The sequence below is a fragment of the Rhea pennata genome, chromosome 1 (assembly GCF_028389875.1).
Source record: "Rhea pennata isolate bPtePen1 chromosome 1, bPtePen1.pri, whole genome shotgun sequence".
Lineage (NCBI taxonomy): Eukaryota > Metazoa > Chordata > Aves > Rheiformes > Rheidae > Rhea > Rhea pennata.
This window is the reverse complement of record NC_084663.1, coordinates 62,565,100-62,586,950: the sequence shown is the minus strand read 5'-3', so window position 1 is coordinate 62,586,950 and position 21,851 is coordinate 62,565,100. Positions and strand designations below refer to the sequence as shown.

The following is a 21,851-nucleotide window of genomic DNA, read 5'->3' as shown; positions in this document are numbered from 1 at the left end:
ATGCATCCTTTTGCACTGCCAGTGTGTGCCCTTCTACCAGTTCTACTGCCAAACTCTCCCCCCCGCCCCAAATCAAATTCAAACCTCAGTTGAAGAGCAGTTCAGAGGCATACATGGAGAAAACACAATAAATTCAACTCAAATATTAATATGATTGAGATTACAACCTTCCATGCTTTGATGGTCCTAAGCCAGAGAAGCACATAAACAAGTAATTAACTTGAAGTGTTTAAATCTATTCTTTTTTTACCAAAGTACTGAAGTGCATGATTAACATTAAGTCTCTGCTGAAGTCTCATTTTTTTGTGGAGTTTAAATTCAGTCATTGCTTCCCTCCCCCATTCTAACAGCAGGTGATACAAGTGAAAACATAAGTACCTAAATTCTAGAAACTAGAATAGCTTAATAAAATTCCACAACAAATAATAATAAAAAAGGGAGAATCTACATCAAGGACAAAAAAAAAAAAAAAAAAAAAAAAAAAAAAAAAAAGCCAAGAATCCTGGCCCTAAGGACACATCATTAATCTCTACAGAGAGTGGAAGAACAGGAGAGGAACCCTGCTCTTTTTGTGGCTGCATTTTAACTAGCTAATGCCTTCTCTGAGTGTCAGTGCTGTTTTCCCAGTGCCCAGACTGAGAGCCTCATTCCATTGGGGCTCCTCAGGTATTCCTGTCTTTGGAGAACTATCTATTTGCTTTCCTCTTTAGGAAAACGGAACCCCTAACACTTAGTGTGGCCTTGGATTAATCAAAAGGGTCAAATAAGCATGGCCTGGAGCACAAGTAGATCTCATGAAAATGACCTATCAAACAAAGTGATGGTGAGCTGGATCCTAAGGCACCAGGGTCCTTACCTGCCTTTAATCCAGCCCTCCTGAGAGATAATTATGTTATCATCTGCTGCTTGGTTTTGGCCTCTGAATGAACATTTCTGGACTTGTCCTGAAATGCAGATGTGACATGGAAGATAACTTCAGACCCTTCAGGGCTGTAACTGCTCTTGCATAGTGGCCCCACTCCTCCTAGGTTATTGGCAGAGTTTTCATTTTCAGGACAATCTTGTTTCCCCTTCCTCCTGCAGTTTTCACAAACAAAGCAACCCTTCCGATGCCACTGATGGTGAGTAATAAAATTAACAACAGTAACAATAATACTAAGAGAAAAAAATAACACAAAGATTAAGGAATGCGTGTGCAATTAAAACCCAGAGTAAAATATAATAATAAAATAATAATAATCATAATCACAACAACCATACAATAAAATAACATTAATTTTCCTTTTCATGATACAAGCAGCATGATGCTCTCATTCCTGAACTGATGGGACAGGAGAGGAATGCAACAGAACTTCATCAAGAAAATGAGAAATTACTTTCCTGCCTTAGATTAAATGGGAAGTATTGTCTTTTCAAAGGAAGGGAGTAAGGTGCATAGACTGCTGGGAGGTCACATCTTCATCGACAGTATATTGAGCTGGAATGAAGGACAAACAGGAAAAGAAAACTGTGCAAGGATAGCCCAGGAATCAGAGCTGGCAACCACAGAGGCTCTTGGGTGGTTTGCCAGAAGACAATACTCTTGCTGAACCATCTATACATAGCAGAATCCCTTCTTCTTCCAGGTCAGGCAAGCACTCAACACAAGGCAATACACTTGTGCTTGTCTTTTTGTCAGCTCTTCCCACCTGAGAGAACCCTCTTCCCTACTGCCACCCAGGGAATGCATCCCTTGTCACTCTGGCAGTGAACCTGGTATTTTCCAGCATCTTGTAAAATACTTAAAATACTTCATGCTCTAGTTACAAGGAAATGTATAGTGGAACTGAGCAGCCATGTGGACTTCAGCTTTCACAGAAACTTTCTATCAAACTCTTTTCTCTCCTTCCTTCCAAGCCCATCCATACACATGGGTACTCTAGGGACATGTCTGAATATCAATGCAATAGTGCAACTGCTGTTATCAGCAGAACTTCCCTCCTAACCACATCCAACTGTAGAAAAAGGCTCCTGTTAGAAACCTGCTGAAAGCAAGAGTGCTTAGCATTCCTTTGGCGTGGAGGAGCCGCAGTAACGGTGTGTTCCCTACTTCAAGGGGACTCTACCACAGCAGGAAATCTTTCACAAAGTAGTTAAGAGGGGAGCTATGGAATCTGATATTGTCACAACTATGTTGCAGTGGGTATGGCCCAATGTCTTAAAATACTCTCTTTTCACTTAAGAAACCTGAGATTGACTCTCTCAACTGGATTTTCTCATGCTTACTGTTGGACACCCAATACACTTCCTTCTCTACCCCCTCCCTCTGATGGATGTAGTGAGAGATGTTGGCAATGACTAGTGTTCCCCCCTTTCACGGTCTAAAGTTTTGTTCCCGTTTCACACATGCAACCAGGACAACTTGACAGGCTGGATACTTCTAAAGCAAAGATGGGAGGAATTTATCCTTCTTCTCCCTGGAGAGTGTTAGCAAACAACAGAATGAGAATTCATTTTCCCAGGAAGAAACCTGGTATTTCAATAGGAAAGAAACAGACCAAGCCACAAGCAAATCCTTACACCCTTTGGAAATCACACTGGGTCTCACAACCAGTCCGGTCACTTCCAGCCCATACAGTGCTAGACAAAACACCCAGACGTACGCACTTCCAACCCCTACCAGCGTCCCCAACACCTTGCCAAGTGAGCTAAGATTGACAACATGAGGGGAAAAAAACCCAAAACACCACCAGAAGAAGAAAATCAGCAATAACAACCCCAAAAGAAAAAGAGCTGAGATTAAATTCCGACTAGCCTCAGTCAGTTTCTAGGAGTACCAGTGGAAGTAAACCCTTAAACCGCATCTGTAGTTCGGTAAGGCACTACGAGGGAATGATGTAAAACTAAGACTGTGACAGTTGTAATGGCTGTGCTGAGGAACACACCACAGAGAGAAGGCAGCATCTGCACGCACGCACACACACACACACACACACACACACATACCTGGACAATCACATTTGTTACATGCCTATGTTATATCACTTTTCTTTGTGCAATCACATTGAGGAATAGTCTATTGGTATCGTTGAAGTTCAACATAAAATAGTAAAAAGGGTGTATGACCTGTATAGTGCTACATTCTATCAGGGGCCAGCTAAAATGTCTCCTCCTATACTAAAACAGCTAGGGATTAAAAGGAAAATTTCCAAAGAAAATAAAATGAAACCGAAACCCAACAAATATTATTAGAGATCTTGTTTAGGAATAGCATTTCTCAGGGATTTATCCAGTGTATTCAAGGACAGGGAAAACAACCCCATTGCTTCTGATCTCGACCAATGCTCTCTGTTTTGTTTTGCCCATGTATGTTTAGTTGCATTAGCATTAGATCGGACGTTAGAGCACTGGGACAACATCTTCCTCTTCTCCACCAGCCTCCCTTACCCACTTCCTATTTCCACAAAAGACTCAAAATCTCATATATGTTTTGAGATACACAGAGACCACTGCAAAGATGGGGCATAAACCCTTTGAAATTCTGGATAAATCCCTAAACCATATACCTATTGGATTAAAAACCTAATGAATTTCATTTTAGGTGTTCTGGACAACAAATTTCTAAATGTAGCTCACTATTGGATGAAAATAACCTTTAAAAGTCTATTGGTGAAGTTCTTCAAAACACAGGACCCCACTGGAGGGCCCTTCTGCTTCTCTCTCTCTCTCTAGTTTGGTGCAGAATGGTTGTTTTTTGTGGTTTTGTTTTATATTTTTTCTGTTTTTTCCATTTTCTTTTTTTTAAATAAAAAGTGTAGAATTGGTTCTCCCCCTTTTTTCCTCTTTCTCGTTTCTTCCTTAAAGTCTCCTTCATTCAAGTTTCATGTGAGCCTCCCATTGCATTGTTAGTTTGTCATGTTCTTCAGTACAAAAGCAGCCGCCTCACTCCCTCATGACGGGTGTGTCTCTTGCTCCTTATTCCAGTGTTTAGATGTAAGGGTACTGGTTGACCTTGGTGGGGCTCAGTGGGTATCCAGTGTAGACTGTGGAGGCTGGAGAAGCACTGATATAGGTCTGATGGGCAAACTGAGCCTGGTATTGACTCGGGTGGATGGTGGGTGAGGGCAAAACACGCGGGCCCATGCTGACAGGGACCTGGTGGACGATGCTGGCGGGGTAGGTGGTGTGCTGCACAGCATGCCGTGCAGACCCTTGGGAGGCCACCAGGTGAGCAACGGTGCCCGTGGAGCCCAGTGCAGCGGGGGCGGTGTATGTGTAGAGGTGGGGTTGGGTGGGCAGGTGAGCAGCGGCAGCCGCGGCCAAGTGAGGATGAACTGTACCATGGCTGGGACTATTGTGCGGGAAAGAGTACGGGGCCTGAGCTATCGTTGGAGTGATGTAGGCTTGCTGTCTCCGGTGACTCCCTGTGCGATCGGTCGTGATGTGCTGCTGGGCCTGGATAAAGACAGCAAGAGTCAAAGGCAGTTACAAGACAAGAGATGGCTTTACATCTTTGGTGGTGCCTGGGAGCCTCCCTTGGAAACCAAGGCGGCCTCAGGAAACTCCCTTCCCTCAGCATCACCACAATCTTCCCTTGGAAATAGGGGATGGCAGAGGGTCCCTCCCAGTCCTAGGATGGCCCTGTAGTTTCACGCATTCATCAAAACGGCCCCCAGGAGGACAGCACAGTCCCCCACGAGGACAGCACAGTCCCCCACTTCGAGCCACGATCAGCTGACATAGCTACCATGAAGACACAACCACAGCTGCCTGGGTCTGGAGAACATTTTCCACAAGTCCAGGTACACAAGACAACACACGGCTTTTGTCAGTGAACTCACTGCTGAGGCAATATGCTGCACTGAGAGCTCAAAGGAATGAAGTTAACTAATTATTCCTGGAACCAGCAATGTATTTTTGTTCAGTTTTGGTCTCTGCTTTTATCATTTCCTTGGTTAGTAAAATAACTTTTAAAGACATAAACCTCAGTCTGATCAGTTCCTGAAGGTGCCTGGTACCCTGTAATCAGCTCTGACTACTTGTTCACAGGCAACTTCTTGCAACAGGAGAGGAATGATGTTCTTTTCCAGAGATTTTCTAAGTTGTTGGGTTTTTTTTCTTTTCTTTTTTTTCTTTCTTTTTTTTTTTTTTTTTCACTGCATTGCACAATAGTGTCAAAGAGTTTTCTCAGTGATTTGTAATTATGGTGTAGTCAGGATATTAAATAACCAATAAAACAGGAATTAGAAGACAGGAAGGACAAGAAGGACAATGTTCCATATTATTTCCTTGTATTTTTCCAAAACTTTTCATCCTCCTCCTAAGTACTGCCTGTGCCGTCACTGTGGTCTAAAATGCAGAAGCCACCTCCTCTCTCATGTTAGAAACAGCATCTCACCTGCTTCCTCTATTTTCACTTTTATTTCAATTGAGTTTAATTTTTTTCCACTTCAACTGAATTTTGAGGAAGAAGGGGCATTCACCCTCCCTTTCCCCCAAAGATTTTTATTTTTTAACCAGTTCTGCTTACATTCAGCTCTGGATTTGAACCCATATTGTTCTTGGAGCTTTCCAGACTTTCTTTTCCTGAAATGTTGATAGCTTTGCTGTAAATTCTGTACTCCCATTACCTCACCTCAGAGAGAGACGGGCCCCAGGTGCAGTATGTGAAAAGGACATTATTTACTGAAGCTCCTAGGGACCCCCCGGGTGTTTCAATCACAGACTAGGAAACATCTTGAGAACCGCATGCTGTCAAGTAGTGGGATTTGTCTAGATCTCCATACAGCTTTATCATGGAATAGATCAAACTCATTACTTGACGACAGATTATGTATATGTATAGAGGCTGAGCTTTTCCTTGTCACATCTGACTGGGGACCTCTCCCAATCCTGCAGCCAGACCGGTATATTCCTTTCCCTTTAAAGATACTCTTCTCACAGTCATATGTAACTAGGGAGAATTCAGACCTTCCTACATGGTTCTGTTCCACTCCTTTGTATCTGGGCCGCAGCATCTTTTGCATTATTCCCACTCATGCTGTTGGATCGTCCGACTTCAAAATACACTGTAAGTGTACTGCCAGCCCCCTCAGGAGTGGGATCAGCACTGCCTCTCCTGCCTGAACTAGAGGATCAAGATCTGCAGTAAAGTTAAAACAAGCTGATCAAACTCCACACAAGGCCCAACTATTATTAGGCTGGAACAGCCTACGCTGGTGTAGCAGTGGGTTATGTCTTGACGATGCACCATCAAAATCTCTCTATCTAGGTTTACTTACCTGGCTTAGATTAAGAGGCTGCTGCTGCTGGAAATGTGCTCCTGGTCGCTGCTGCCTATAGGCAACGGCTCCAGACGAGCTCCCTGAAGAGTGACCGCTGGTGGAGGTCACGGTGCTGGAGGACTTGGACTTGTAGGAGGATGAGTGGTGACTGGTGGTGACTGTGCCAGGAAAGGAAACACATTTGTAGCTTACATCACATTCTTTAATTGATCACCCTACCTTTTCCTCACTGAATCTCCTCCAGTGTGCCTTTTGGGAGGAGACATACAACAGAAGCAGGATAAGAAAATGGTCTCTCTTAATTAACAGAAATACCACAACAGTGTCTCATAAACATGGGCCAGCCTGTTAGCCTAGAGGCAGCCACATAAACCTGATATCTGGACCCCAAACTGGTCCTGGAGAAGGCTTTACAAATCCTTCAGAAGCGTCAGGAACTGCTCTGCCAGGAGAACTGTAAGATGCTGGTACAAATCCCAGAGCGAGGCAGGAAATTATAGTGTGCACAGCACAAAAAGGCTCTGGCTCAGCTGACCTCACCATGAGTAGGCAGGGAGGGAGGAGTCGCTAGTGGGGAGCGCACCCCCTGAACCTTCGTGTTCACCAAGACTGTGTCAAACCAAAGTACTGCCAAGTAGCTGAAAGCTAATTGCATCAGGCCAAACCTTTGCCATAAGCCCCTTCTCAAAATAAGATACTACCTATAATTGCAGAGGCTCTGGATGAGCAAACCTCATCAGTCCAATAATGAAGATCCCAGGGAAATGTTTTCCCCAGAAATGAAAAAAAGGTTTTGATGAAAATGCACATGTGTTTTCAATCTTTTACCCATATTAAAATAAACCTATGGAAAGGCACAGCAGGAAAGGTTCACACTTGCATTTGGGAGCCTTTTATGTCAAATGCTGAACTAGAGGGTTCATTCTGTTCTTGGATTATTACAGAAGTAACTGGGAATGACACTTGCCCCCGTGGCTCCTGAGTGTACCAGAGTACATTAATAATGCAATACAGCTCCCAAGAACAGATGTGCCACTTGAGAGAAGGGCAGGAGCACGGTTTCTTTGGAAAACAAAACAAACAAACAAACAAAATGAAACCGAACAATGAGATTCTTCCAAGATAAATCATTTATTTCTTACTAATTTTCTTGACGGAAGAGGTGCAATTTACCTGGTGCCAGGCTATCGCACTCTACCAACACCTCACTGGCCTGGGTTTTCAGTGGTGGCACGATGATCGTTCGGGGGTTCCCACTGCAGTGAGTCTCTGGAACCCCTTTGGTGTCGTAGGTGTTCCCGTTGTTCTGCCCTGCACGCTGTTGCACTGTGTAAGGGCTGTTGTTGCTGGAGGAGTCAGAGTAGGGGGAATCATGCACAGTGACACAGCTGATGACGTTCTTCCTTTGCTTGGACAAAGTGCTGAAACACAAGCATACAACAGGAAAGAGTGAATGGAAAATGATCATTTCAGAAGCCACCAGAAGACTCTGTTCCTGACCGGCTAGCTTTGTAAAGCTAGAGCATACCCTTAAGTCCTTTGCCAGATAAAGGCTGTTTAAGCCAAATCCTAGGCTTCAGAACTCACTCGTTGCTATTCCAGGAAAGCCTTCATGGAGGTCAAGGAGTGAGTAAGGCATTGTGGATAGATCTTATATTCACACTGCTTAGAATAGCACTGAACCAGACTGCCAGATTTATTTTCAGACTGCTTTTTATATATGTGTGCAGTAGAGGCCCAGCAGTTATACTATGCTTTGTTGCAAGTCTCACCACCCACACAAAAATGTGGCGGTTTCTCCCAGCCTTCCAGCAATGATTTAATAATAGATGCTACAAATTTTCATGATTAAATCCTATGAATTTACAAAATATACTCCATTCTATTTACTAATATAGTATAATGTGCATATATTTTCAAGAAATGTTTGAAACTGAGGAATGAATGAAGAAAAAATGAGCAAAGTATGCATTGCCACATAGAATCTTTTGGTTTTCTTTCCTTCCTCTGAGTAAGCAATGGGTCTCCCAACTCTAGAGTGAATTACCAAGGTCCTGCTGTAGCTAATCTATCTATGACATCAAAGAAGTGATTAAAAAGGAATATCAACACTTCCAAGATTAGTGCTAGAAGTTCATTAGACTAGACTGCATGAGCACAATTGGGATTTGCTCTGCTATTGTGTCTAATTATTCCTGATGGTTTCTCCTTCCTGTTATGAGCTTGTTTAGAGAGAAAAAGAGAGCAAAAAAGAGGAGGGAGGAAGGGGGATGGTGAAGATTTGCTTAAATGGCTCACATCCTTGACAGTGCACAGACCTTGACTACAGAAAATAGCTGCTATGTTTCACTGATTGCATTATGTTGTTATGGCAACTGAAGTTTTTAAAATGATGAAAAGAAATGGATAGCACATAAAAAGCTAAGTAATTAGGCTTAATGGTAGAAACAGCCCCAACAGGAGCAGAAATGCCAGGGAGCGAAAGGAATACATCTCTTAACTTCCTGAGTACACACTTTAAAAAGAGGGAGATCCCTTTCCCATGAAGCCTCATCTCCGTTCTCTCTCTCTGACACGTCCAGTCTGGAGTCGAGCCAGTTACTCTGCTCTTGGTTCGCGGCAGGGCAGTTCGCTGGCTGCTCGCAGCAATGCTTCTTCCCCAGGGAAAAGAAGCAAGTGGAGCATGCACCAGGAGCAGTCTGCTTTCAAGGACACGTTTTTCCTTATTTACTTCTCACAGCGCTAAAAGGAGCACTGGTGGGTTCACTTCAGCGCCACTGTGCACAAGCCTCTCCCCCAGCGTTTGCAAGCTGCAACGCATCAGCTCACTCCCAGGACTTGGGCCTGAAAAGCTATCTTTGCTGGTAAATAATGCATCAGGGTGCTGCACTCACAAACAAGTTCCCAGCACCCAGACTTCTCCGGGGCTAGCGCCACAGCACCCTCGGGGCCCTGAAGAGGGTAAAAGGCCTTGTTGTTCTCGGCACTGTGAAAAAACACACGCTGAGAGGCCCCTCTTGTCCTAAAGCGTTGCCACTTGAAACAGAGGCAACAGAGAAGCGGCGCAAGCTGTTAGGGACAAAGCTACTGCACAGGAGCCGGGAAGCGGAATGCAATCCTTGCAGGAGCAGGGATCTTCCGGATGGGGAAAGGGCATACGGTGGCGAAACTCTGTACTGCAGCGCTCTGCAAGGAGGCAGAGCGCGCCGGATTAGAAAGGAAAAGAACAACAGTGTATCTTAGATGGACAATACGTTGGAAGAAAGATGTAGCAGTTTGGATAGGGTGATAAAAAAAATGAAAATAAAATAGCCAATAAAAATGACTAATATTACATCAGCGTTCCTCTCTCCTTCAGTAGAAATGCCTGTAATCACACATTTATGAATATCCACACTACTTGGCCTTTGCAGCTACCCTTGGCTGCTAGAAGGGAGGAGATATATATTCCCTATCTCTGACAGTTACTACATTTTATAAAGAAAACTCGAATCACTGAACAGTGTTTTGACAACTGATAAGGTTCTAGCTGTTTCTTTTACAGCCCCTTACACAAGGGGCTTAGCTGCGGAACTGGAGATTCCTGCTCTTGGCTGATACTTGACATAGGAAAGGCTGAGCTGCAAGGCTGGACAGTTATTTTTCTGTAAGATCTGAGCTACTTATTATTGTTTTAGAATGGGCACATTTTTCACCAATTCGTTTGAGGGATTGTCAAAGCAGGGATCACACAGAGTCTCATTCAAAACGTTATAGCTCATTGGTTACAAAAAGAAAATCAAACAAATTTGTTAAGTTAAACAAATAAATGACTCAAACCCCAAACCCTTCAGGAGAAAGGGATCCAGGCAGGATATTAAACTCATTTTATAGATGGGAAACTGAGAAGGACCTGAGCTGTGGTCCTGCTAGCCCTCACACAAGTGCTTAGCACTACTAATAAGTGTTGTTCCACTGAAGTCAGCTGGACTATTCCCAGCAACAGAGCTAAAGCACGTGGGTAAATATTTGCAGGATTAGGGCCTAAGCGATTAGCCTCTTGATTCAGCAGGCTGCATCATTTCAAGCGCGTGAGCAGTCCCACTGAAAGCAGATGGAGTCTTTTTCTTCTTCTTCTTCTTCTTCTTCTTTTTTTTTTTCTTTTTTCTTTAGGAAAGGTAACAACTGCAGTTAATGTTAGAGAACACAGAGAAGTCAATTGGGACTATTCACACGCTTAGAGCTAGGCACCTGCTGTACCACAGCCTGCCTGAGAGATTAAGGGTGGGGATTTCAAAAGCATCAAAGGCCCAACTCATGCTGAAAATCAGTTGATTCATAGGCTTAAAGTTACACGTTGTGCCGAAATGGGGGCTTTTGAAAATTCAATCCAGAAGAGCTAGCATTCCCCCTTCTCCACGCTCTCTAGCCAGCCAGCAACTGTCCTCATTCCAGCTCCCTCGCTGCTCTCCTCGCCTTGCAGTAAAGCAAGTTATCTGTGGGGGGTCCAGGCTGACGTACGGACTTCCCTGCTCACAAACTATCAGGACCGAGAGCTTTCGCCTGTTGACACCGCGCTTGCCCACTCAGCAAGCTCTCTGCATTCCCATAACTCAGGCACAGCTTTTGGGGATGTTTGTGCTTACACAGAAAAATATTACGAAAAAGTCTTGCCCCCGTCCTATTAAGTCTGCTGCAGCCCAGGTAATTGCTTTCCCTCCTGCAAGCTCAGTAGCAGCAGCAGATGTGATTTAGTATTGTAGAGTAGGCATGCACTCCTGGTCAGCTTGTGTGCCTGCCCGCGTTATGTGGGTAGGTGTATCTTAATTCTCCCGGGGAGGCAAGGGGGAAGATTGCCAAAGTGGCATCAAATTCATCTACACAAACTGAAAAGCAGTAAGTCAGGAAGACTTTTTAACCCTTCGTGGCTGGAGCTATGTCCTCCCTTTCAAAATACCAGCTGGAAAAAAAAGCACTGCTTTGTAAACTTATTCTTTATTTATGAGCTGCAGCCCATTCCCATTCCCCAGCCCTGTCCTGAAGAGCTTGTTCTCAAACTCAGACACAAAACAATTCTTGTCTGTCCGACGTGGCAACGCGGGGCACAGCCGTGCCCTTGAACACCCACGGGCGCCTCTCAGAGGCGGACTTTTATCGGCCTCGTGAGAGCACAGAGGAGAGAAAGATGTGGGTTCCCATTCCCCACTGCAAGGCAAGATTTCCAAGGGAAATCTGTGGGAGGAACGGCAAGATACTTTGCGCACAGGCACAAGCCAAGAACCTAGGGTGGCCATTCAAGGTACTATTAAGGAGGTGTGGAGGACAGACATCAAGAAGCACAATGAGGAGAAAGAAAAGAAGAAAAAGAAGGTCAGAATTAGTTGTTTCAATAACTTTGAAACCAACTATACAACTAAGGACAAGGACAGAGACAAGATCACTTGTAAAACAAAGCAACTTAAGAGGAGATAATTTCTACTTATGTGCCTTTCAACCGGTGTGCATGCATTACTGTACGTTAGCGCGGCAGCGCATCACAAGAATTACATCCCAGGTCTCTGAAAACACCATCAGATGCACACTTTTGAGTTTGTTGCTTCAGAATAAACCACCTATTCTGAGAAAGTATAGAGTCAGCCAACAAAAACTCACACTACGACTGCAATCTGTCTCTTCACACTGAAACCTTATGCCGTGCGTAGCTCAGGGTTGAGAACATATCCCTCTCCCTTAAGGTCAACCTCTAACCAAAGCTGCTAAGCCGCTCTCCCCCTTCTTTGTGAATTCTGCAGAACTGCAGTGTTTGTGATGGGAATAAAAATTCATCAAATACTACACCAAGGGCACTTTATTAGACTATATAGCATATGCTGTAGGGGTTTGCATCTCATACAGACAACTGCTTAGCAGGTTGGAAAGGTCCTGCTGCTCAAGGTTTGCTGACGGAGCTACTGTCTACCTCTGTTTATTTCAAGTATTAGTTGTATGCTGGTGTGTCTTTGGAAGATGGAGGACAGCAATCTTACCCTTTTAATCAGCTGACTGTGGTTAGTCAATGCATTGCTATGCACAGTGACTGTACTATGTACAACATAACATTGCCACAATAGACTAGATGTCAAAGGAGAATTACAAATGGTATTTTTATCCCCCTCCCCACAAAACGTATCTGCAAACGGGCAGATCTTCAGCAAAACACCTGGTTTGAGCCTGCCAGCAATTTCCTCATATAAGAGGAATGTCCTCTGATGTAGCTTCCACCACCACTGCAGCACGACGTGAACAAGGTGAATAACTACTTGCATCAGCTCACGCTCTAAAAAAAAAGTTAAGACTCACACAGAGACTTCACTGTATATTTTATCATCTTTAAAAAAAAAGAAAAAAGCAAGCAAGAATTTTGTGCTAGTGAAGATGGCCAATGAGGCAGTTAGTGACAGCTGCAGTCAGTCTTTCTTGCCCAGAGAGTCAGTGATTACTGTGAGGATCCCATGAGGAGCCAAGCTGGAGGGGTGATATTTAAGATGCCGGCAGGGATATAGCAGACAGCAGGGAAGCAGGAAGCTCTCCTGCCTCTTTGGGGCAGAAGCACTGTCCTTTCTCATCTCAAACACCTACCTCAAGGCCATCATTGCTTTACTTCAAGGAAACAGTCATGTTTTTCTTGGTTGTTGCACTTGTTGCTCGGGATGGAGAGTCATACAGACAACAGTTGCCTCCACTGGCATCCTTTCCACTCCTCCATCTGGCCGGGCTCAGCCACGCTGGCCTTGGCAGCATGTGGGAACATCCTCCTGCCAGAGGCGTGTGCGTGGTGCCACGGGAGCACACACACATTCTCTTCCTCCCTCCCTCCCCCTTATCCACAATTTAGTCATCCCAACAGGCACCTGTGCCTCTCCATCCTGCATCTGAGTTGCTACTTTATTTTTCACCACTTCTTAGCTTCAGAAATATTTAATCAAGGGAAGATTTCTATTTAAACCACTGTTCCATGTGAAGGTGCAGGCTAGGGAGTACTTAACCAACTGACCAGTTACCGGTATTTGCTCTGATTATTGCAACTGCAGTTGCACTGTTAGTCTGTCTGTCTATCTGCTCGACTTTCTTACTAGAGTACTTTGATAGAAAAATCAAGGAATACATTTATAAGAAAACTGTCAGGCCTGTGCTCTGTTTTTATTCTCCTAAGTTCTTTATGGCTAACAGCTAGACCCAAAGTCTTCTTTCCAGAATAAATAACATTCAGAGTATTACTTTACAGCACAGCAGTGCATCTCTTTGGCCTGCAGAATCTCTTTGTAAAGGAGACTGAACTGAGAGTCTAATAATCTAATAATCTAATAATCCACTGCTGATAAGTCATGAAATCATTTCCTGTCCACTTTTAGTGGTTTGTATATGTACCTTTTTTTCTACTTTCTACAGGACAAAATGTCAAATGGAAAACTTTGTGGACATTAGAAAGGTAAGAACGGTTTCATTCAGCCAAAATGTTCTGGTTTTATTTTGACTGTTTAAAAACCTGTTTTTCCTACTATTTTCTTACATTATGAAAGGAAAAAAAAAAAGAATCAGAAAATACAAATCTTCCCCTTAAAAATACTTTCCTCCCTTAAAAGGAAAAGTCAAACCAGACTTCTTCGCAATTTTGAAACTTCCTTAGATTTCACCGTGTCAGAGTTGTTACCGTAAAATCTCCACGCACCTTGCAAAAAGCCTCAGTTTTGACAAGCTGATGGTTCTAAGGAAAAATCTGGGCCCTGAAAAACACTAACCACATCTCCGAAGACAGTCCCTGTTGAAGCTGCCCACGGTCCCTCCTCGGCCCTTTTGCCCCCGGCTGCTGGGACTGGGGCCCAGCAGGTGGCCCCCTTGGATAAGGCTTGGAGCAGGTCCCCCACCCCCAGCCCACCTTGCAGAGCTCCCCGGCTGCTCCTGAGAAAGCAGGACCTCACCACTTTTAGATGACTATCAATTTTAAAAAGGTTACAGCAAGCTACAGCCATGGCAGTGCAAAACACACGCAAGTAAGAAGGAGAAAAGTGCTGGAGCCCTGTCTGCATCAGCCGGTGCGCTCATAAGCATCTCCCTTAACATCTGCAGTTTTCATTAGGTAAAAGGAAACCTTGGCCCGTATCACACAGGATTCTTCAGATTTTTCTTTCACCAATAAAAATGTTACATGACCTGTACTAGAAAAGCTATCTCTGCTGCTCTAGTAAAAAGGCTTTTCTGTCAGAATAAATCCAAACTGTGGATCTCCTTCACTGCACTAGAGGTATCTTACTGTATCAGGATTTCCAGGCTTTTTTAGTGAGATTTATGAACTCTGATATTGTTGAAGGATCTCCTTCTCACAAGCACAGGTAGCTATAATCTCTCTTCACCGAGCAATCCGTGCAATAAAAAATGCTAGTCTCACAGGTCAAAGAGAAACGTCTAGTCTCACAGAAAGTAACAGAAGGAAGTCTTGCAGCAAATCCAGGAGCTGATCCAACTTAAGGAAGCTAATGCAAAGATACCGCTGGTATCAATGGCATGAGATCAGGCAGTAAATTTTGATTGATCTATCAAGAATACTATTTCTGTATTCTGACCCAGAAAAAGCTAACATTGTCAGGATGTCATCAACAGTGAGTTTTAAGTTATTCCTTACTTTTCACTCCCACACCACAGCTATTGCCCAATAGGGCAGTATTTGCATAAATATGGGTGAGACTGCATTCTTTGCACAGGCTCATTTTAGCCTCAGTTGCAGATCCTGAACATTCGGGTACTGGTTACACTAAAGCATATACTTCATTGTTACTCCCATTTTTCTTGGAGACCAAAAAATCTATGAGTAAGAAAACTAAGAGGTACTTTCCTAAATGTGACACACTTTCAACCGAAAAATCCTCTTCTCTGGCAGGGGCCAAGTTCGTTGGTATTAAACGCTGATGCGGCTGCTTTGGCTCAAAGCTACACGCTTTTACACCAGCTGAGAATCTGGCCTTAAGTCTGTCCAGGTCAAAAGTCTCTGAACAAATTAATTTTACTCTCCCTGAGACTTTAACCAAAAATTCTCATTTTGGACATGCTGTTGTCCATTTGTGTCTCTGTCCCTAATTCGCCACTCACTCTGGTTATATATACACAGATAATCTAACTCATTCTGGAATTCCAAAATGTGCCTTAGAACAGGCTGCGTCCATGAAAAATGTCTCTACATTGCTTAGAAATTAAATCTAGCATTTAAGCTTTGGCCTTCCAGGAATGCTGTAGTCCTGGCACTCTGTATAGATACACCATGTGGATATAAAAAGTAGCCAGGGATCTGATCCCAGGCAGGAACGTGTCCTGAATATGCTTTAGTCACATGAAAGACAGTTTGTTTATATAAGTCTGCCTCCTGGGACTACTTTGCTAACCCCTCTGCAAACCTTGCCCAAACAGTTAAATACCCCAAACTCCCAACTTCATTTCCATTTCCCAGAACTTTGTTCCGTCTGTCTCCCCAGAGAGATGCTAAGTGAAGATACTGGTCAGATGGCAGCAAAGTTGAGGCTGAGAAGAGAACTGTCGGCTAAAGTGGCTGCAGGATCACAGCTCTTCCCCTCGCCCCTCTTCAGGCCAAGATAATATGCAGGCAGTAAGTAAAAGCACTTGCACATAAGTTTCCTGAAGCCTGGCACCAGCACCATCAGTGGGTAAACATGCTTGCAAATAGCTCCCCTTACCCTTGCGAAACCTGCCATCTTCATGTTGCCCAGCCTCACAGCCTTAATTTTCAATGTCTCTTCTGTCCTTCTTCTACCATAAGAACAGGTGGGACTCCTTTTTTTCTAATTCATCTGACTCCTACTTTGACCTTTATTCAGCCCTTTCTGGAAATATACTTTCTACTGGGACACCAAAAATACTGCAACTATTTATTTATTTATTTATTTTAAGTGAGTATGTTACATTGTCCCCGGATCAGTGCACCTTATAATGGTTCCTTCCACGGTAAGCTTGAATTTGAGAGGCACTGAGCTCTTACTGCCTCAACTGAGTTCACTGGTAGGGGAAAAGGGAATGAAAAACTCAGGTCGCTAGCAGGAGGAATTTGGAAATTACAGCCTGAATTGTACGGTTCCTCTTTACAGATTTGTAGCTCCTTGAGGCCAAATGCATCTCATCTGTTCTGCGCACATTTTCAGTGTTCCACTTATCACCACAGCTCAGAGATGCAGAGATACAGAGAGATATTTCCAATGATTAAAGGAAAACCTGCCATGAACCATGAACCATGTCCTAAACAAAAAAGAAAAGAAGCCATAATTATCTCCTGACAATATTAGAAGGATAAGTTAGAAGATTCCCAGCTCAGTTACCAGTTTAAAGGTGGTATAATTATTCAGCTGTTTGCAAGGCTTCTTCTCCACAACTTATGAAACAGAGTGACATCTTGTGACTGACATCAGATGGGAAGCCTAGAGTGCACGTATGTGATGAAAGGTGCTGAATAGACAGCCTTGGAGAATGAAGTCCTCTCTCATCCACAGCACATGATCAGCAATGGCAGCTGTCCTGTGCCTCGCTCCTCACTCTGACTTGGGCGAGTTAATTCTCTGAGGAGCAAGCTCAGTCACCACAGTCTTTATAGCCTTATCTATGCCTCTCTGCAGAGTCAGTCAAAAGCCATCAGTTTAATCCCCCTTATGACAATAGTTGAGGGATATTTTGTCAATACAATCAGATCTGAACAGCCTCCTTGCAATGTATTTTCTGTTATTAAGTGTTTACGACACAACCGTTAAGTGTTTTCAGGACCTTTGAATGGAAAATGCCACATAGAGAAGGTGTCATTTGATGCTCTTTGCAGACGCTTGGATCACTTAGAAAGAGAAAAGGCAATTTTAAACTACCTTCCCTCCAAGCCCTTCTTTGTGTCTTTGTTTTAAATAGCTATCTGACTTAAAGGGGCTCATTACCATCACATCTCTAAAGCCTCCTTTCAACAGTCCTGTGAGGTAGAGAAAACTATTATTTCCTCTAATAGATGCAGAACTGTGGCACAGAGAGACTGTGACAGTCTCCAAGGTCACACCGCAAATGTACAGCGTGTTGGGGAATGGCACCTGGACCCCCAACTTAGCCTGCCCATCAGCTGTCCTCTCAAAGCAAAGAGGATCCGGGCACTGAGATCCAGCACTAACTCCTGGGACAGCATTTCTCTGCCTCTGCCTCTTTCCCATCCAGGCGCAGAAGAGCCGAGCCGCTGCTCACCTGGTGGGCGCATGCTTCTGCTCCTCCTCTTCATCTGTGTCGCTGCTGATAGTGATGACACTCACTGCGGGGCTGGGGGTGTCGGGAATGATTATCGTCTGCCGCTGCCGCTCCCGAGTGGTGCTGGTCGCCACGTCGCCCCAACCACACGTGACGGAGGTGCTGCAGGCAGGGCTGTTGTGCACCATGGCGCAGCGAGGAGGGGTGTTTTCCTTCACTCGTTTCGACCGCTGAGGCGAGCTGATGGACTGAGAGGATGAAACTTCATAGGTGGATGCGTTTCTGAAAATGAAAAAGGCCATTAGTTGGTTAAAACTCAGGCTGCTTAGTCGCCCTGTTGCCATGGCTTTTGATTCCTGGCCTCTGATTCTGTCACACTGATTTATGGGGTCTGGAAAGACTGCAGAATTGTCATAGTCACCTCTTAAAAGGACACAACGCTTCACATGACATTACTGTAATTGGCTGAACAGTTTCTTTCAGGAAAAAAAAATCAATTTTGTTTTTCCCAGAAATTTCCAAATCAGAAATGCTGCCTCTTGGGAGTTCCTCGGCATGGTTTATGCCGGGAGGTAGAGTCTAGTCACACAGCCCAGACATACCAAAGACAGACAGGCTGGCACAGTACGGCTGTCAGAGAAGAAAGAGTACTCGAATGATAATCCCTTTCTCACATACCTGAGGAGCTGCATGATGCACCATGACCAGATATTAGCCTAAATACCTATTTTATTCATTTGGCTAGAAAAATCTAACGGTAATTTTGGACTTTGTTGTGAAGAACAACAGATATTTATGGTGAAAACTGGTTTATTTTAAGCTGAAAATTCATATTTCTGTTTAAGATTTTTGTTTCGATTAACAAGCCAATGTTTCATACTCTAGGATAGCGGAGTCCTATGGATTACAGCACCCAGATGGGAAGGCACAAACCTGCTTCCATTTCATTTCATTTCCATGCGAGGCAGCAGATATAAATCAGAAGGAAAAGAACAATCTTTTATCAAGCAATGGAAAAATTCCCAAGCCCTGTTTTTTTCCAGTCTTTCTACTGCCGTTTCCCTGCATGAAAGTACATGTGGGATCACTTGGAGCAGAGGTTTAAACACAGAATCTGTCCACTAAAGAGTGCAGCACATGCAAGTCTGCAGGCACAAATATTTATCAAAGCACACTGACTAACACTAATTTCATTAACTTCTCAAATTTTCTTTTTCCCTTCTTTATTTTAACTTGCACTTATTCTTCCCATTGCAGAACATTCACAGATTCAAAAAGAAAAAAAAAAAACAAAGTTCTTGTTTTGTTCTGCAGCGGGGCCTGGGCTGCATTTTCAGTTGGCCTGAAAGCCAACAAAAAGAATAGGTGACATCTATCAAAAGGAAGTCATTATGGACATATCGCACTATACCAACTTACACAGGGTCTTTTGCATAACAAATGACTGCACAGTAGCATTTGCAGTGCTTTCTGAATACCAATGAGCAGCATGGAATACCCTTCTCTCTAAAGGAGCACGTTCCTCGTTTGGATACTAAGGCATCACAATTAATGAAAGTGTAGAACTGCAGAAACCAGATTCTCTGAAAGCATCTGATTCCTTCTTGACACAGACACCCTGCTCAGGAAGAGGGAAGGAAGAGAGAGGATCCTGCACAGGCCCATTTGTTGCACTAGGCACCTTTTACAAGCTTGCTGGGGACAGAGCTGTCTCTGCTCTGCATTATGAATGGACTAAGACAGCTGGAGCCCACCCAAAGTAAATGCAACATTAGAGAGCAGATAAATGGGAAGAATTTAAATAGTGGCCTCTTGACCAGAGTCAAATTGATTGCAAACTCAGAGCTCCTCTGGCCCCAGTCCAGTCACCCAGGAAAACCACAAGCTCTTCTGTTTTTGTCACCACACAAGTGGTGGCCCATTTTGGATCTCTCCCCTGCTCTGTTTTCTTTCTTTATTTATTTAAGAAAGGTAGCTCAGCAGAGGGGCTAGTTTCACATTCCAGAAGACTTCTGCCAGAACAGTCATGCATACTTTTTAAAAATCTGTGATAGGCACAGTAACCATTCTACAATTTCAGGTGTGCCATGACATACTATGAACCAGAACCTAGCTGCCCTCTCGCAGAGCCAAACAGCCCTAGAGGTGACAAATTCAAGCATTTAAGGACTGCCTCTGTATGCGATGTCCTTATAAAATGCTCTCTGTCTTATGCAGCCATGATTATGAAATAGCCACATGGATTATCTGTTGCTGGCATAGAGTGCTGTAAATCAGTAGACAGGGACTAACCACCTATGTTAGGAGCCATAGAGCTTGAAGGTGGCCAAAAGCCACCTCCGTCTCTTGATCTGCATGGCCTAGAACTCAGAATACAGGTCATCATGTAACTGCTTTTGAAAAGGCAGATATATGTGCACACACGAGGCATATATTCCTGAAGACGTGGTTCCCCGAAGCTGCAACTACTCTGTGGAAGTGTGGACACTGCCCCTCAAGAGTGCTGCTTTGAGACCATAAGGGAAGAGAAGGTTTGGCAACTGGGCATTGTGCCACACTGACACGAGCCCCTGAGAACAGAGCTATGCTTTTAATTATAGGGACCACAAAGTCTCAGGTAATCACAGTGGCATAGTAAGCTGTATGAACATGGCCTGACTCTTCTGTCTTGGATCTCCTCCAGCCACTAACTCCTGTAGAGTGAGTGCTAGCTGAGTATTAAATGCAGCTGACTAGCCCTTATCCCTCCACTCTCCTTACCTGGCTGTGCAAGATGTGAAGCAGTAAAGAGTCCAGTCACAAAGTGTGACCTAGTAATTCATGGCCATGAAACAAACCTCACTTTGCCCCATAGACGTCAGTAAATACTATCTACATCAGTATGTTTGCATTTCCATGCTGCATTCAGAACAACCCAGGGAAGGACTCTCTCTCATCAATACCATATAGATTGCATGCATGTATCTGAACAGGGGATTGGCAAGAGGCACTTTGATCAAAACTGGTTTGTGAGGACTTGCATAATTCACTTGTGGCTCCGCCATTCACAAATGATGTGGTCATCCCAAACACAGAGCATTAAAATTGTATGCTGCCCACACCACCATACAGTCTTTATTTATACCTTCTCTGTTCTACGTATACACAGGCATAGAAGTAGTTATAATGAGGCTTTTAAGTGGCTCAATATCCACTAATTCTGCTAAGACCTCCCTTTAATGGGCTTCACCAATCACAGCTGCACAGACTGATGTCTGGATGACTCCAGGTTCCCAATCAGAAATGGGGCGATACCCTGCCATGGAGCATGAGGAGGAGACTCCACACTGGAGGCCTGATTTTGCTCCTGTCTGTGCTACAGAAATGCTATCCGGAGGCCACTGGGGCGAGCGAGGCTGAGCACTGCAGAAAGGCAAGCTCCCCCTGGACCCAAGTCCCGCACGCACGCGGTCTCCGGATGCTGCCCTGGCAGGGCCAGGCTGCCGCGCACACTCACCGGGGTGCCGACTGGTGCTGCTTACTCTTCCTGGCGGAGGCGGTGGTGGTGGGCGGTTGGCGCATGACGTGCGCGACACCCACGTTCACGGGCTGGGCTGCAGGAAGAGTCACGTGGCTGGCTAACAGTGCGGGCTGCTGCATGATGGGGTTATAGTGGCTGCCGTGAGCATGAGTGTTTCTGCAAAGGGGGAGACAGGCACACATCGGAAATGTAACCATCGACTTTTTATCAGCTCCTTAACAGGCTCCCACTAGTTTCACCAGGGTGCCCTCCTCCAGGGGCCTTCCGGATCTCATCTCCAGCCCTGCAACCTCATGCTGACGGGGTTTTTCCCAGGAAGGAGCCTTCCCCCTGGAAACGATTTAAGGGAGCACCTCGGGCACGATGCTCTATTTCAAAGATAGCCAACTGAGAAGCTGCCCATAGCTCTAGCAATCTGAGGCGGAGCTGCAGGGCGCTGGGGGCTGCCATCTCCTCCCCTTTTCCCCCCTGCTCCACACTGTTGGCCTTTGCGAGATACTGGCTGCTCTCCCCAAAGCCCCCAGCTCTTCTCCCATCTTCCTCAGATCTGGGGAGCACTTCAGGGAGCCCCAAAATCCCACTCAGGCATATGAAGCAAAATCAAACAAAACCCAAGGCAGCTTACTACCTATGCGGAAGCCAAGAGGAATGGGGGAAGGCTGAAGACGATGCTACGATTGAGCTCAGACTGCATCTTTTTGCTAGGGAGAAAATTTGGCTTTACAGTGCACTCTCCTGCACCTACACAGGCTGTCTGGAAGAGCTTCCTGAAAATCAGCAAACTGCTGAATCTCCACCATCAAAGGCCACGATCACGCACTCAGTATTAGTTCTTA

At 44.6% G+C, this 21,851-nt stretch overlaps 1 protein-coding gene across 4 annotated transcripts in view; it reads right to left on the bottom strand.

The window, feature by feature from the left end:
• Window positions 1–3,279: 3,279 nt before the first annotated feature.
• HIPK2 (homeodomain interacting protein kinase 2) overlaps window positions 3,280–21,851 on the bottom strand; it is a 134,423-nt gene continuing 115,851 nt past the window's right edge. For 2 of the 4 annotated variants that reach the window (XM_062589596.1, XM_062589614.1), the window contains exons 11-15: window positions 20,992–21,171; window positions 17,496–17,777; window positions 7,437–7,684; window positions 6,261–6,421; window positions 3,280–4,434 (exon numbers count right to left, since the gene is read on the bottom strand). In XM_062589596.1, the coding sequence (XP_062445580.1) occupies window positions 3,967–4,434; window positions 6,261–6,421; window positions 7,437–7,684; window positions 17,496–17,777; window positions 20,992–21,171 (1,339 nt within the window). In that variant the 3' untranslated portion in view covers window positions 3,280–3,966. The remainder of the gene's footprint in view (window positions 4,435–6,260; window positions 6,422–7,436; window positions 7,685–17,495; window positions 17,778–20,991; window positions 21,172–21,851) is intronic. The other 2 variants (XM_062589604.1, XM_062589624.1) reach the window with 2 other exon arrangements.